Consider the following 15,649-nt stretch of genomic DNA (forward strand, 5'->3'; position numbering starts at 1 on the left):
TATAAATCAGAAGACTTAGAATTACGTGCTGGCCCCTTCTACATCTTAATTTCTGTAACATTCAGTTTTCATAGTTGTAAGTTGAAATGAATAGTAATACTGATATGTGATTATTGCAAAGGTTAAATATTATTTATCATTATTAGATTCATATCTGCAGAGCAATTTTAACCACATCTAACAATACCTTTCTTGTTATAGATGGCATAGGTTTAGTTCTTGTGTTTCATAAAAAGTAATAACATGTTTTAATGAACTTCTGAGTTTTGTATGTATATTGTGATATTATTATTGAGTAACATTGGTATTTCATAGGTTGATTTGCTTTTTAGTAAAGATGTGAATATTTTTACATGTTAACTTTTTATAGCCTCAAATGATAGTCATTTTTCTCTATAAGTAATTCATGTGCCAGGCACTGTTTATTTACACAAATACTTTTTAAAGTGTTAACAAGAAAAATTCAACTTAAGCTCTGATGTAGTCAAGTAAAATCCTATTTATATATAATATCAGGTTTGATATTTTTTCTAATGAAATGATTTTGCCAGTAATCAAAAACTTTAAATTAGAAAATGAAGATCTGAGCATTTTTATTGGCATAATAAAACTTAACTCTCATTGAATTGAAGTGACAATAACAAAGTAAGTAATACCACTGAATAGTCCCTGACACATGAAAGGTACACAAGTAGTTTATTATTGTAAATGTTTCTCTGCTTTAAAACTTTTGAGTGTAATTGTTGCTTTTAAAAAGAGTGTTTACCTTAGTTTTATTTTTTCAGAGTACCTTCAAGTTTAAATCTGAGAGTGATATTCATTTGGCAGAACATCATAAACAGGTGTTATATGATGGGAAACTTGCAAGTAGCATTGCCTTTACATATAATGCTAAGGCCACTGATGCTCAGCTCTGCCTGGAATCATCACCAAAAGAGAATGCATCAATTTTTGTGCATTCCCCACATGCTCTAATGCTTCAGGTGGGTGAATCGTGACTTTGTTTTCATGTTCTTGTCAGAATTTGACAGTATCTTTATTTTATATATCAAACATTGCTCATCTATAAATCTATGATTTTTTGCTCCTTTTTTGGCTTTTGCAGATCTTTTAAGTGAAACTTTAAAGAATATCTCTCTTTTCTATAGCAATATACTCTACCCTGGCCTTGTCTCCTTAGTAGGAAATCTGTCATATCCATTATCTTATAGCCTTTGAAATTAAGTCAATTAACTGAATAAGTTAGTTGTTAGATATAAAAACATACTTTGCTTTAAGAATGTATTACTAATATTCTCTAACATTAAAATTACTTGTCTTTAAATCCATCAATAGTATTTCTGATTTTAAAATAACATTTGATTTTAACTTAATATTTTTAGTGTGAAAATGCCTCAACCTAAGATTTGAAATTTAAAAGTGATTAGCAAAGGTATTCACTTTTTTGTCTTATATGTGTATAAAAATTATAATTGAAGGCTTAAAAATGTCCAAGTATGTTATTTAATTCTATTATAAAGGTATTTGGACAAGGAAATAGTGATGAAATCATTCTATAGAAGTTTAATAAACATTTTTGTTTTTGGACATAGGATGTGAAAGCGATAGTAACACATTCAATTCATAGTGCAATTCATTCAATTGGAGGGATTCAAGTGCTTTTTCCACTTTTTGCCCAATTGGATAATCGGCAGCTCAATGACAGTCAAGTGGAAACAACTGTCTGGTAAGTTTTCTTTGCATGTACAATTGCTGGTATTTTATACACACTTAAGACTATGCATGATGTACTCAGTGCTGTGTAAATGTATTACAGTATTTGGGTTCTGCCCTTAAAGTGTAATAAAAAAGTTTTTAGAACTAATGGAGATAGATATTTATACAATAAATAAAACGCTGACATTCAGGTTGTTATATCATAAAGGAATGCCTTCCTTGATAATAAATATAAAATTCTTACCAAAGATAGCATAATGATTATAATATGTAGTTGAGGGAAAAATATTAATCCTGACCTTATCATTTGCATATACTCATGGTTTGAATTGACCATGAAACCCTGTCAGGTTGAAGAAAATTACTAGGGTAAAGTTATTCAGAAGAATAATATTTATTAGCAATTACATAATTTATATCTTAAAGAATGGTATTATTTTATAATGCTTTTGTCATGGCATAAGTCTAGCATAATATTAATTGACATCAGTCCTTATTTATATATAGTTTATATGTGAGGACTCAATCTAACCAGGCAAATCCATGTTTATGTAAAAATTAAATCTCTTCTAATGTGTGTGATTTCATGTACATTTTTATAGTTTCTCTTTTATTAAAAAAAACCTTATGTGCCAGACTCTAATTTAATGTTATATCTTAGAATTATACATACAAGAATTTAAAAATGAATTGTAGTAGCTATTTTGATTATACACATTGCCATGCTTGGGGATTTTAATGGGCAAGTTATATAGATAAGCATTAATTTTTATTCCAAAAGTAACATAGTAGTGCTTCATTAGTGTATATATATACTTATACATGAGCTCCTTAATGGGTTATCTAATTTTGAATTGATGGCGAATCTAGTGAATGAAGATATGGGAAAAATTTAAGGTACAATGAAATGCTTTTTCTCATAATTATTATCTAAATTAGCTATTAATGAAATTCCATTTTAGTATTTCTAATAATATTTCTGTTTTGGGAACATCTTTATGTAAAGTATAAATCTAAATATAGATATGAGATTTGTACATTTATAACATTCACCTCCCGTCTATGGGTCTTGCCTTCTTTTATATCAATATAGTGTAAAGGTTGGAGTTTTGAAAGTAAAAAGCTTTGAAGTGAAAAGGAATCCTGAGGTTATGTACTGCTGTGATACTATTTTGCTTGTGAGATCTTAAATAATCTAATTGGAAGGCAGCTCAGCTTAGTGGAAAAATCAAACTTTAAATTTCTGTCCTTTATTTAAATTCAAAATGTGTTACTATTTATCATCTCAGTGAACTAGGACACATTATGATCAGTATTTAAAATCTAGTCAGTACTGTGAAAAGAAGTGGGAGATGAAGTAGCCACTAGAAAAATCCATGTATTAATTTAAATATTTCTTATGAAATAATATGAAATACATATATTATCAAATCTTACTGCTAAAACCATATGTAATAGGTTATTTGGTTTATTCATCCAAGACACATGGTTACTTTTTACTGTCTTTCTTCAAAACTCATTTAATATTTATATTATATCTTGGTATTTAAATTGTATTTATTTCATCGTGGAGATAAAAGATAGTGTGAGGAGTCAGCATACCTATTTTCATTTTGATTTTAGTTCTTTAAATCATCCTAATATTTCCCTATATTAACTAATTCCAACCTTTTCAGTGATGTCTATTATGTCGTTTGTTTGTTTGTTTGTTTATTTATTTATTTATTTGAGATGGAGTCTTACTCTGTTGCCCAGGCTGGAGTGCAGTGGTGTGATCTCTTGGCTCACTGCAACCTCTGCTTCCCAGATTCAAGCAATTCCCTTGCCTAAGCCTCCCAAGCAGCTGGGAGTACAGGCACCTGCCACCATGCCCAGCTAATTTTTTTTATTTTTAGTAGACACAGGGCTCCACCATGTTGGCCAGGCTGGTCTTGAACTCCTTACCTCAAGTGATTCACCTGCCTTGGCCTCCCAAAGTGCTGGGATTACAGGCGAGAGCCACTATGCCTGGCCCTGTTCATAGTTTAGCCAATAGAAAACATTACAAGAACGATACTGCTTTCCTCTTTAATACGTACTCAATTCCAGGCTACCCTGTGATTTAGTTATGTACTATTTTTAATTCTTATCTATTACTTTTTCATTAATTATTTCAGTATCCTAAATATCTGAGATTTGCTCTTTGGTACAGACAATTGTGTGGATCAGCAATACAGTCTTTTGTTATTTAATGTTTTATAGGGAACCATTATAGAAAAGTATGTGCATCAGTGAAATATTGCAAGCTGTTAAGTGGGATTTCTCCCTCTATTTGAAAAATACAGATTCATGGCTATGCAGGGGTTATAGAATTTTATGTTTTATGGCTATATCATCAGTTCATATCGATGATTGGGACCTTGAAATAGGATTTATCATCTTATTTAGTCGATAATAAATTGTTCTAGATTAAGGATAATCAATTTGAAGTTTTTAAATCTTACAGAGAAAATTTAATATACTCCTTTTTGGAAGTCTGATTGCGTGGTAAATAGATGACTGAAAGTTGCAATACTGTCTAATTTTTAATTACTTTTTTGAGAAATGGAGCTAAGCTCAAATATAAGTTACTTCTTTGCCCTCTGTGTTTCAAGCTGAAGCATTTTATCTTCCACATAGTTTTCTCTACTAAGTAGTACCTTTTAATGAAACTTTTCATTGTTTCTTAAGCCTTACCTCTGTTGGCACTACTACTTTGTTTTATCAACTTTGATGAGTTTTTACTTTCTATAGGGGATTTAGAATTAAAAAAAAATTATTGGCTGGGGGTGGTGGCTAACGTCTGTAATCCCAGCACCTTGGGAGGCTGAGAGTGGTAGATTGCTTGAGTCCGGAATTTCAAGACAGCCTGGACAACATGACAAAACCTCATTTCTACAAAAAAATAGAAGTTAGACGGGCATGGTGGCATGCACCTGTAGCCCCAGCTACTGGGGAGGCTGAGGTAGGAGGATCACTTGAGCCCAGGAGGTGGAGGTTGCCATCAGCTGTGATCACACCACTGCTCTTCAGCCTGGGTAACAGAGCAAGACTCTGTATCAAAAAACCACCCCAAATTATTGAAGGAATAATTTCATTTTCTAGAGTCTTCAAAGATGGATTTATTTTTGCTGGATAATTTTTGTGACATTTTAAATTATGAAGGCCACTTATAGTTGTTTTATGTATGGACTTTCAAGTCAGACAAACTTGGGTTCAAATCTTGAATTTAGTATTTATTACTGGTACAACTTTGTGTATGTGATTAATTTTTTGAGCGTAACTCAAACTCTGAAGTAATATAGCTTTCGTATTTTGTGTCTAGAATGACTCAAGAAATTAAATAGAAACTTTATTTTCCTTTGAATTGGATGATTATGTAGACTGAGTACATATTCTTATTGAGTACATGTTATTGAGTACATACATCTTATTGAGTACATAATTTTCTTACATTGAGCTATGTTTTTAAGAACATGGGTAATTATGTAGGTGATACAAAATAAAACCTTCCTCATTGTGTGACCTAAGACAGTTTTGCTTTGAAAAAAAATTATGTTTTCTGGAACAAGGTATAAATTGAGTTTTGTATATCAAACAATTAAAAATACACCAGGAGAATAGTTTCATTAGAAACCAGTGTAATATATTGCATAAGTGTTCTTTTGGTGGAAGACAAATTTGGGCTCAAATCCCTGTCCTGTTTTATACTGTCCGATGTTAGGTGATGGGATATTCATGGGTGTGTAGTAGTGGTACATGGCATTTATTGAATATATACTGTGTGCTAGTCACTTATTTTTTAAAAATAAATTTTATTGTGTATGTTTAAGGTATACAACATGATGTTATGGGATACATATAAATAGTAAAAAGGTTACTATAGTGAAGCAAATTAACATGTCTGTTGTCTCACATAGTTACCCATTTTTTGGGGGGAGGGAAGTGGCTAAAACCTACTAATTATGAATCACATACAAAATATAATTCTGTTACCTACAGTCCTCATGTTGTACATTAGATGTACTTGTTCAACCTACATATCTGGTACTTTATTTACTCTAACCTACATCTCCCCACTTCCAAGCCCTGTGTCCCTTTTCCCTGATAGCCACTGTTTTGTTTTTTATCTCTGTATATTTGAATTTTGTCAATCATGTATTTTAATGTAATTATTTGCTGATGAAGAAGAGAAAAATTGAATAACTTGTTCAAGATCACAGAGACATAAGTGGCAGAACCAGGGTTCTAATCCTGCAAGCCTGACTCTAGAGCTCTGACTCTAAACCACTGTGGACTACTCTGAGAATCACTTTTGCCAGCTGTGGAATGATTTTAATAAGTGCCAACTTTATCTGATTGTAATATGAATTAAAATAAGACATGTAAAGTATCTGTCATAGCGTCTGTACATAGCATCTGGCATTTAATGAGTTTTCTTTTTACTTTCTTCCGTGAGTTACTAGTCTATTGGTTAGATGCAACTTTTTAATTATTAAAACTTAGTTTTAATGTTATTGTAAACTATGATCATTTTTATAAAGTAGAAATTTCATGTGATAATTTAAATAAATTATCTTAAGTATATGAATATTTTTCTAGGAAAAGCATTTTTTAAAATTACAATAAATACAGTTTGTTTGCTAGAAGGATGGAATGTAAGATATAAAAGTGTTTAGAGAATCCCATAAAGCATTTATGTCAACAGTCCTATCATATGAACAGTCCTCTTGTAATGTGAATATTTATGACTCATTAGTTTGTTTAGTGAACTTAAATCACAATTTATTTTTTAAGATTATCTTGCTAATTAATCAAAGTTATTCCAGTGATTAACTTGAATTTTACAGCCACTTTAATAATTAAGCAGCCCCTTAATAATTAAGTATTTCATTCTAATATTCTGATTAGCACTATTGTAATACATAAAGCAACAGAATTACCTGGAAAATTTAAATATTTCAGCGTCTAACTGCCTTAGCCAGATTTCCTCATACACTTAGAAGTGACATGAAAATCCTTTATCTGACCATGTTTCCTGATTTTTAATTCAGAAAAAATATCTATTATGTACAGTGTTAAAATTTTATTACATACTCTTAATCCAACTTAATCTGACTTAAAAATAATATGTGATTGTTTTTAATAGGGAAAATAATTAAAATTAGTACCTGTTTATAATAATTGCTTATCTTATGGAGGTGGTGGTTCTTATATATAGAATATAATTATTAATTTAGTTTCCAAAAGCATTTAAAATATTTGTATTAGGCTATTGTTTATACAGTTATATTTACTTAGGTTTTTCGGAAAGAATATACCACTGATATGTCTTAAGATTCATATCACTTTGTTTGCCTTTAAAAAAATTGCTAAATTGGTACTGAAAACATTTTGAAGTGATAGACACAAAAAAATACATTTGATGTACTTGCACTACTACTTTTAGAGGAGAAAAATGAAGTAATTTGGTTAGTGAGATTTAAGCAGAGTAAAATGAAATATATATTGAATTCACTATGCAAATGAATTTATAAGTAGTAAAAAGTAAAATACATTATTCTGTCTGAAACATCAGGAAACATTACATTTAATTTTCAAATAGCTTTTTCTTCTTTTTAAATTTAGCGACAGCCACTTTCAATGCTATACTACTTTGTGTTGTTTAGTTTTCAACACTTAATTTTTCTCTGTAATTTTTTCTTTGTCTTGTTACAAGGTTTATGCTTTTATCTTTGACCCTTCACTCCCTCTCTCTTGCTGTGGAAAAAAGGCACCTTTTTGGCAATAAGATTAACTACAAATTATTCCTTGCAGAAATTCTGGCGACCATGGACACATCTTCACTAAATTTGTTGCCTTAATTTTCTTCTAGTTTGCATTTCCACATTCTGTTGTCTTTAATTTTTCAGTCTTACTATCTTCTAACAGGAGTATTGTTATTTTACTCATGCCATAGATTTCATTTCTTTTAACTGTCTTGCATTACCTTCCTTCATTTATTTTGATTTTATGACAGTCGTGCAGGTATAATGGCATCAGCCCAAAACTAAAATAAATATTATTTGCCTTTATAAAGAATATTACCACATGCCATAATTCATCCTCAGAAACCCAGAATACTTTTAACAGAATGTAGCTATAATACTGATTGTCACAAGTGTTTAAACCCTCTTCTTTTTCCATCCAGGGGTGAGATGTGATGACCATAACATGTAATGAATGAAATTTTCAAGAAAAGATTTAGTAAAGCATACTAAGGAGATTCTAGCTAACTTAGTATTATAATTTTATTGGTTTTTGTTTCTAATTCTACTCAAATTTTTAGGTCCACAATCTTGTTACCTAGGCTGGTAACTTCCAGTGCTTATCTCTAGCTTGCCTTCAATTTAGGCTTATACACATAAACCATTGATGGAATATTTCCATGTGGAAAGTATCTCAAACTTAACATGACTCAAATAAAAATTCATAAACTTCTCATCTACCCAATTTCTATTGCTTTTGATTTTCTAATGTTACTGAGGAACATTGTCTCCAGGCAGTCTCTTAAATTAGAACCCCAAGAGAACTCATCAGTTACTTTCCTCCCTTTGAATAATTAAAATATTAGCTGTTCCTATATTTCCCACATACAATCTATCATGATAAACTATTGATATTATTCCTTAAATACCTCACAAAGCTACCCTTTCCCCTCCATCCATATTGCTACTGCCTTAGTCTAGGTTCCCATTATTAATTACTTCAGCTAGTATATATCCAGTAATTGCTGTTGCCCTTTTCCAGTAATTTTCAATGGCTAGAAGAGTTATCTTTCTAAAATACAAATCTAATTATTTCACACCAATGGTCATTCACTGGTTTCCTGTTGCCTCAGAACAAAGTCATTATCTGATTTGGTCATGCTTACTTATCTTCTCTAGTCACATTTCTTGATAGTCTTTCCAAACCCAAATTCCTATATATAGCAATAAGGACAAAGGGTGGAAAATGCTAGCAGGGACATTCTAGAACATGTATTTATGAATAAAAGGTGCTACAAATAGGGACGGTCTCAGCAACAGTGTATAGTTGGGAACATGGTTTTTCTGCAGTCCTTGGATTTATAATGTCAGTGAATTAGGGAGGGGATTTAACAGAATACTTCATTTAAGGTGTCTTGGAGTCTTACTACCTGCTTTATAAATAAAGGGGAAGGTTTCTGCGCGCTTAAGTCTGGCTTTCAGCTTCAGAATAGAGATGGAGTGTCTGCTGTCATGCAAGTGGACAATAAGCAAAGCCATAGGTAATCTGTATACTAAATGACCCATTATTTGTTGGCCAATACCCTGTTTAACAGATCTTGTTTAATAATCAGCACAGAGAAACCTATCAGCATAGAACTTACATTATCCAGCATTTGCTAGTTTTAGCTGTAGTAACAAACAACCTCAAAATCTGGTAGCTTCATAAAACAACAAAAGTTAATTGTTTTTTCATAACTGGTTGTGCTGTGTTCCCTGTGTCTTCTCATTCTGGGTCCTAAAAGATTAGCTGTGATATGGAATATGTTTTTCTTGTGACAAAGAAGAGCAAGAATCTGAGTTAGCTCTTGTAGCTTCTGGTCAAATGAGATGAATGTCATATTCAGTCTGCTAGCTGAAGAATGACCAACCAAGCCCAACTTCAATGAGGGGATTTGGTTGTAAAATACATGTCCTGGAAGTGGGGGTGGAAAGTAAGTCTTTGGCCATAGGCAAGGATTTATAATCTTCTTACTGAGATGGAAAAGTCAGTAATTGGGAATAATAATGCAATCTCCCATGGGACTTATGAAAAAGTATTACGGTGCACAGGAAGGAAACCCATATCCTGAAGACTTGAGGCAAGCCGACTTATAAAACTTTGAGAGGCCCAGGCGGGCGGATCACGAGGTCAAGAGATCGAGAGCATCCTGGCCAACATGGTGAAACCCTGTCTCTACTAAAAATATAAAAATTAGTGGGGTGTGGTGGCACGTGCCTGTAGTCCCAGCTACTTGGGAGGCTGAGGCAGGAGAATTGTTTGAACCCGGGAGGCGGAGGTTGCAGAGGGCCGAGATCGCACCACTGCACTCCAGCCTGGCAACAGAGCGAGATTGTGTCTTTAAAAACAAAAAACAAAAAACAAAACCTACTAGGAGGAATTCAGAAGAAAATTTTGGTAAAATTTAGGGTACAAAATGACCCTGTATGAAATAGCAGAATACCATAAGGCTGACATTGAGACAATACTATCAGAATTTAGAGATGGTGGCCAAAGTCTATATTTTTGCCAGACATTGTAGAATATTCTGATATAAAATCAGGTGTGGGGAAAAAACAAATAATGTTTTTCTAATTCCTTTTGGTAACTTCTCGTTGAATTAAAAACTGTATATGTGCCTTCTTTTGGATTTACTGGAGAAAGTAAAAATTAAAAATATAATGGTTACAAAAATACAGAAAACAAGGGAATGGGAATAGAACCATAAAGCAACTGTTAATATAAAGTAACAGGTTATATAACCTAGAGATACTATTAACTGTTAAAAGACAGAATCTCACATATTCATTCAATAAGCCAGAATCCAAATATGTAAGCTTTAAAGAGAAACTGTTTCATTTAAAACTAAATGGTAAAGAATATAGGTCTCAATTTTTGGTCTGCTGTAGTCTGGCAATTTTTTTCTTAGTATACCACTAATAAAAGTGTAGATAGTATACTAATAAAAATGTGGCTATTTTGTCCCATATAGAATGCATGGATGGTATCTTTTTACCTAAGAAAGCACATATTCCTCATTTGCTGGTTAGAATAAAATCATTTGTTAAGCTACATAGAAATAATAGAAAATAGTCCACCATGTTTGTTACATTTTATCTAGAAAGTAGATTAGGTCACTCACTACTAACCTATTCCAAAACGTTCCCTAAAATTTTACTTCTTATGGGATGTGGGCCCTTTTGCAACTATTCATTTTCACGTAATTCATGGTGGTTTTATACTTTTTCTACAGGAAGTGTCAAGACATACTGCATGGCTTGAATGATAAATTTTCTATAGTATAGGTACCCATACTAAAGACATAGTAGTAGTAGTAGATTATTATAATAGTAATATTACCTATTTCTGAAGTATGAGTACAGATGCTTGTTTCTTTCTGCACTGTGTAGTTTTTAGAACAACACAATTCTCCCTTTTCAATGGTTGCCTAATGCTGAGTTGGCACCTTCAAATTATTTTGTCAAGAGAGTATAGGGGTCATGTACCATATAAAATTAAAAAATTGTTTAGTTCCATATCCAGAACATGCAGGTAACTTTTGTCCCTCCTAGTACAGCTGTCGTACATATTATTTTAATTGATATCATTGAGGATCTCTCCCTTGGTGGCCTGTGGGTGCCTATTAATGCATCCAGCATTTAGAAACAGGGAAGTCCTTTGCAGGATCATTTTGACATTACTTTACTGAGGATAGTAGTCAGGGACTTGAGTGGGGTCTTACGTATCTGATGGAAAAAGAAGATTCATACATTCTCTGACAAAGAGGTTATGAGCAAAACCTCTGCCTTTAATTATGTAATTTCTAGATATTCTTTATCAGAAAGTCCAAGCTGAAATTGGAGGGTAGGTCACAATAAGGCTCAGTTGGAAGAAGAAAATATTTTTGCCATGGAGAGGAGGGCATATAACCTTTGGGGCGGTAAAGCTGACTCATAGCAGTTTGGGTATTTGGTATGTATCCCTTGTAACTCAGCCAAGTACACTAGGTAGCACATCTTTAATGTAGTTGAAGACCAGACTTAAATAGGTTTAGAAACATAAGGAGTTCTAGTAGATAAGCACTGTTAGGAAGCAAAGGGTAAAAAGTTTAGCACTAATTGGTTCCTGTGAAATCAATGTGGAAGTCAGGCATGAGACACATAAATTTATTTACTGCCAAATATTTTTATAGATGGAAATGAGATACAGGAGTTGGTACCTTTGGTATCTTATGCATAGTGAATAGGACCAGGTATGATCCCTTCCAGCAACTCTTGGTGGAGCTTTAATGAGGATCCAATGTCAGACCAAAGATGCTGGCATTCATCATCCCAAGTTTATCAGTAGGGCTTTTTATACCTCTAAAAGGTTTGCCTTAACACAATGACTTTATGATTTAAAACATCGAATGAAATATGTATACATAAATGCTTCATAGTATGGCTTGCTGCTGGAAGGCCTAGAGGGAAGTTTCATGTGCCTCGCCCTCAGCAATTCATGGGGGAGTAGCAGGAGTCCTATTTTTCTGGTGGCTGTATATCTCATCAGGGTTATGAGCATCTGCCTATTAGAGCCTAATTTTTGTACAAATCCTAGCTATTTATTATTTTTGAATTCTATCTTGGCATTTTCTGTATTTGTGGTGAGAATATTGTTGAAGTTGATCTTCTTTAGACACTTCCTTTGCAATGTCTTTATTAATGGGCAACCATACTCTGAATCTAGGTATTAAATTTTATACGACAGCTTTTGTGAATGGATTTACTTAGCTATCTTGATAAAATACATATTTTATTTTTTGAACTTTTTTTCATAGAAACAAACAAATTCAATCTAAATATTTATTAATGGCTTTCAAGATGGGCAAGCTTTTTTTTTTAAATGCTTATCTCCATTTTGCAACAGGCAAATATGGCAGGAATGACAATATGTGTGAGGCATTTGAGAAAACAGTTTGGAGGATATTAACAATGTTTGTTTGCATAACTTTTTATTTTTTACCTTTTATGCCAACTCATTTGCAAAGAACAGAAGATTTTTTATATAATCTAACAGCAATTTGTGGAGTATAAAAAAGTGAATCTTGTTTTTAAGAGTATTTTTTCTTTTCTTCAAAATTTATTTTGTTGATTAAAAATATTTTGCGAAATTTATAGGTGTATGTGAATATTTGTTACATTCATAGAATGTGTAATGACCAAGTAGGGGTATTTTATCATCACCATCATCTTGAGTATTTATCATTTCCATTTTGGTAACTTTTTTTTTTATTATACTTTAAGTTTTAGGGTACATGTGCACAAAGTGCAGGTTAGTTACATATGTATACATGTGCCATGTTGGTGTGCTGCACCCATTAACTCGTCATTTAACATTAGGTATATCTCCTAATGCTATCCCTCCCCACTTCCCCACCCCACAACAGGCCCCAGTGTGTGATGTTCCCCTTCCTGTGTCCATGCTTTCTCATTGTTCATTTCCCACCTATGAGTGAGAACATGCGGTGTTTGGTTTTTTTGTCCCTGAGATAGTTAGCTGAGAATGATGGTTTCCAGCTTCATCCATGTCCCTACAAAGGACATGAACTCATTATTTTTTATGGCTGCATAGTATTCCATGGTGTATATGTGCCACATTTTCTTAATCCAGTCTATCATTGTTGGACATTTGGGTTGGTTCCAAGTCTTTGCTATTGTGAATAGTGCCTCAATAAACATATGTGTGCATGTGTCTTTATAGCAGTATGTTTTATAATCCCTTGGGTATATACCCAGTAATGGGATGGCTGAGTCAAATGATATTTCTAGTTCTAGATCCCTGAGGAATCACCACACTGACTTCCACAATGGTTGAACTAGTTTACAGTCCCACCAACAGTGTAAAAGTGTTCCTATTTCTCCACATCTTCTGCAGCACCTGTTGTTTCCTGACTTTTTAATGATCGCCATTCTAACTGGTATGAGATGGTATCTCATTGTGGTTTTGATTTGCATTTCTCTGATGGCCAGTGATGATGAGCATTTTTTCATGTGTCTTTTGCCTGCAAAAATGTCTTCTTTTCAGAAGTGTCTGTTCATGTCCTTCTCCCACTTTTTGATGGGGTTGTTTGTTTTTTTCTTGTAAATTTGTTTGAGTTCATTGTAGATTCTGGACATTAGCCCTTTGTCAGATGAGTAGATTGCAAAAATTTTCTCCCATTCTGTAGGTTGCCTGTTCACTCTGATGGTAGTTTCTTTTGCTGTGCAGAAGCTCTTTAGTTTAATTAGATCCCATTTGTCAATTTTGGCTTTTGTTGCCATTGCTTTTGGTGTTTTAGTCATGAAGTCCTTGCCCATGCCTCTGTCCTGAACGGTATTGCCTAGGTTTTCTTCTAGGGTTTTTATGGTTTTAGGTCTAACATTTAAGTCTTTAATCCATCTTGAATTAATTTTTGTGTAAGATGTAAGGAAGGGATCCAGTTTCAGCTCTGTACATATGGCTAGCCAGTTTTCCCAGCACCATTTATTAAATAGGGAATCCTTTCCCATTTCTTGTTTTTGTCAGGTTTGACAAAGATCAGATAGTTGTGGATATGTGGCCTTATTTCTGAGGACTCTGTTCTGTTCCATTGGTCTATATCTCTGTTTTGGTACCAGTACCATGCTGTTTTGGTTACTGTAGCCTTGTAGTATAGTTTGAAGTCAGGTAGCGTGATGCCTCCAGGGTCGGGTTACCCACAAAGGGAAGCCCATCAGACTAACAGCTGATCTCTCTGCAGAAACTCTACAAGCCAGACGAGAGTGGGGGCCAATATTCAAAATTCCTAAACAAAAGAATTTTCAACCCAGAATTTCATATCCAGCCAAACTAAGCTTCATAATTGAAGGAGTAATAAAATCCTTACAGACAAGCAAATGCTGAGAGATTTTGTCACCACCAGGCCTGCCCTAAAAGAGCTCCTGAAGGAAGCACTCAACATGGAAAGGAACAACTGGTACCAGCCACTGCAAAAACATGCCAAATTGTAAAGACCACCAAGGCTAGGAAGAAACTGCATCAACTAATGGGCAAAATAACCAGCTAACATCATAATGACAGGATCAAATTGACACATAACAATATTAACCTTAAATGTAAATGGGCTAAATGCTCCAATTAAAAGACACAGACTGGTAAATTGGATAAAGAGTCAAGACCCATCAGTGTGCTGTATTCAGGAAACCCATCTCATGTGCAGAGACATACATAGGCTTAAAATAAAGGGATGGAGGAAGATCTACCAAGCAAACAGAAAACAAAAAAAGGCAGAGATTGCGATCCTAGTCTCTGATAAAACAGATTTAAACCAAGAAAGATCAAAAGAGACAAAGAAGGCCATTACATAATGGTAAAGGGATCAATTCAACAAGAAGAGCTAACTATCCTAAATATAGATGCACCCAATACAGGAGCACCCAGATTCATAAAGCAAGTCCTTAGAGACCTAGAAAGAGACTTAGACTGCCACACAATAATAATGGGAGACTTTAACACCCCACTGTCAACATTAGACAGATCAACGAGACAGAAAGTTAACAAGGATATCCAGGAACTGAACTCAGCTCTGCACCAAGCAGACCTAATAGACATCTACAGAACTCTCCACCCCAGATCAACAGACTATACATTCTTTTCAGCACCACACCACACCTATTCCAAAATTGACCACATAGTTGGAAGTAAAGCACTCCTCAGCAAATGTAAAAGAACAGAAATTATAACAAACTGTCTCTCAGACCACAGTGCAGTCAAACTAGAACTCAGGATTAAGAAACTCACTCAAAACCGCTCAACTACATGGAAACTGAACAACCTGCTCCTGAATGACTACTGGGTAAATAATGAAATGAAGGCATAAATAAAGATGTTCTTTGAAACCAACGAGAACAAAGACACAACATAGCAGAATCTCTGGGACACATTCAAAGCAGTGTGTAGAGGGAAATTTATAGCACTAAATGCCCACAAGAGTAAGCAGGAAAGATCTAAAATTGACACCCTAACATCACAATTAAAAGAACTAGAGAAGCAAGAGTAAACACATTCAAAAGCTAGCATAAGGCGAGAAATAACTAAGATCAGAGCAGAACTAAAGGAAATAGAGACACAAAAAACCCTTCAAAAAATCAAT

The 15,649-nt window shown here is 33.6% G+C and overlaps 1 protein-coding gene across 3 annotated transcripts in view; it reads left to right on the forward strand.

The window, feature by feature from the left end:
- Window positions 1–15,649, forward strand: part of NBEA (neurobeachin) — a 707,824-nt gene that overhangs the window by 127,465 nt on the left and 564,710 nt on the right. For all 3 annotated transcript variants that reach the window (XM_008952234.4, XM_008952238.4, XM_063595707.1), the window contains exons 9-10: window positions 786–983; window positions 1,593–1,726. In XM_008952234.4, the coding sequence (XP_008950482.4) occupies window positions 786–983; window positions 1,593–1,726 (332 nt within the window). The remainder of the gene's footprint in view (window positions 1–785; window positions 984–1,592; window positions 1,727–15,649) is intronic.

This window comes from Pan paniscus, chromosome 14 (assembly GCF_029289425.2).
Source record: "Pan paniscus chromosome 14, NHGRI_mPanPan1-v2.0_pri, whole genome shotgun sequence".
NCBI classification, from domain to species: Eukaryota; Metazoa; Chordata; class Mammalia; order Primates; family Hominidae; genus Pan; species Pan paniscus.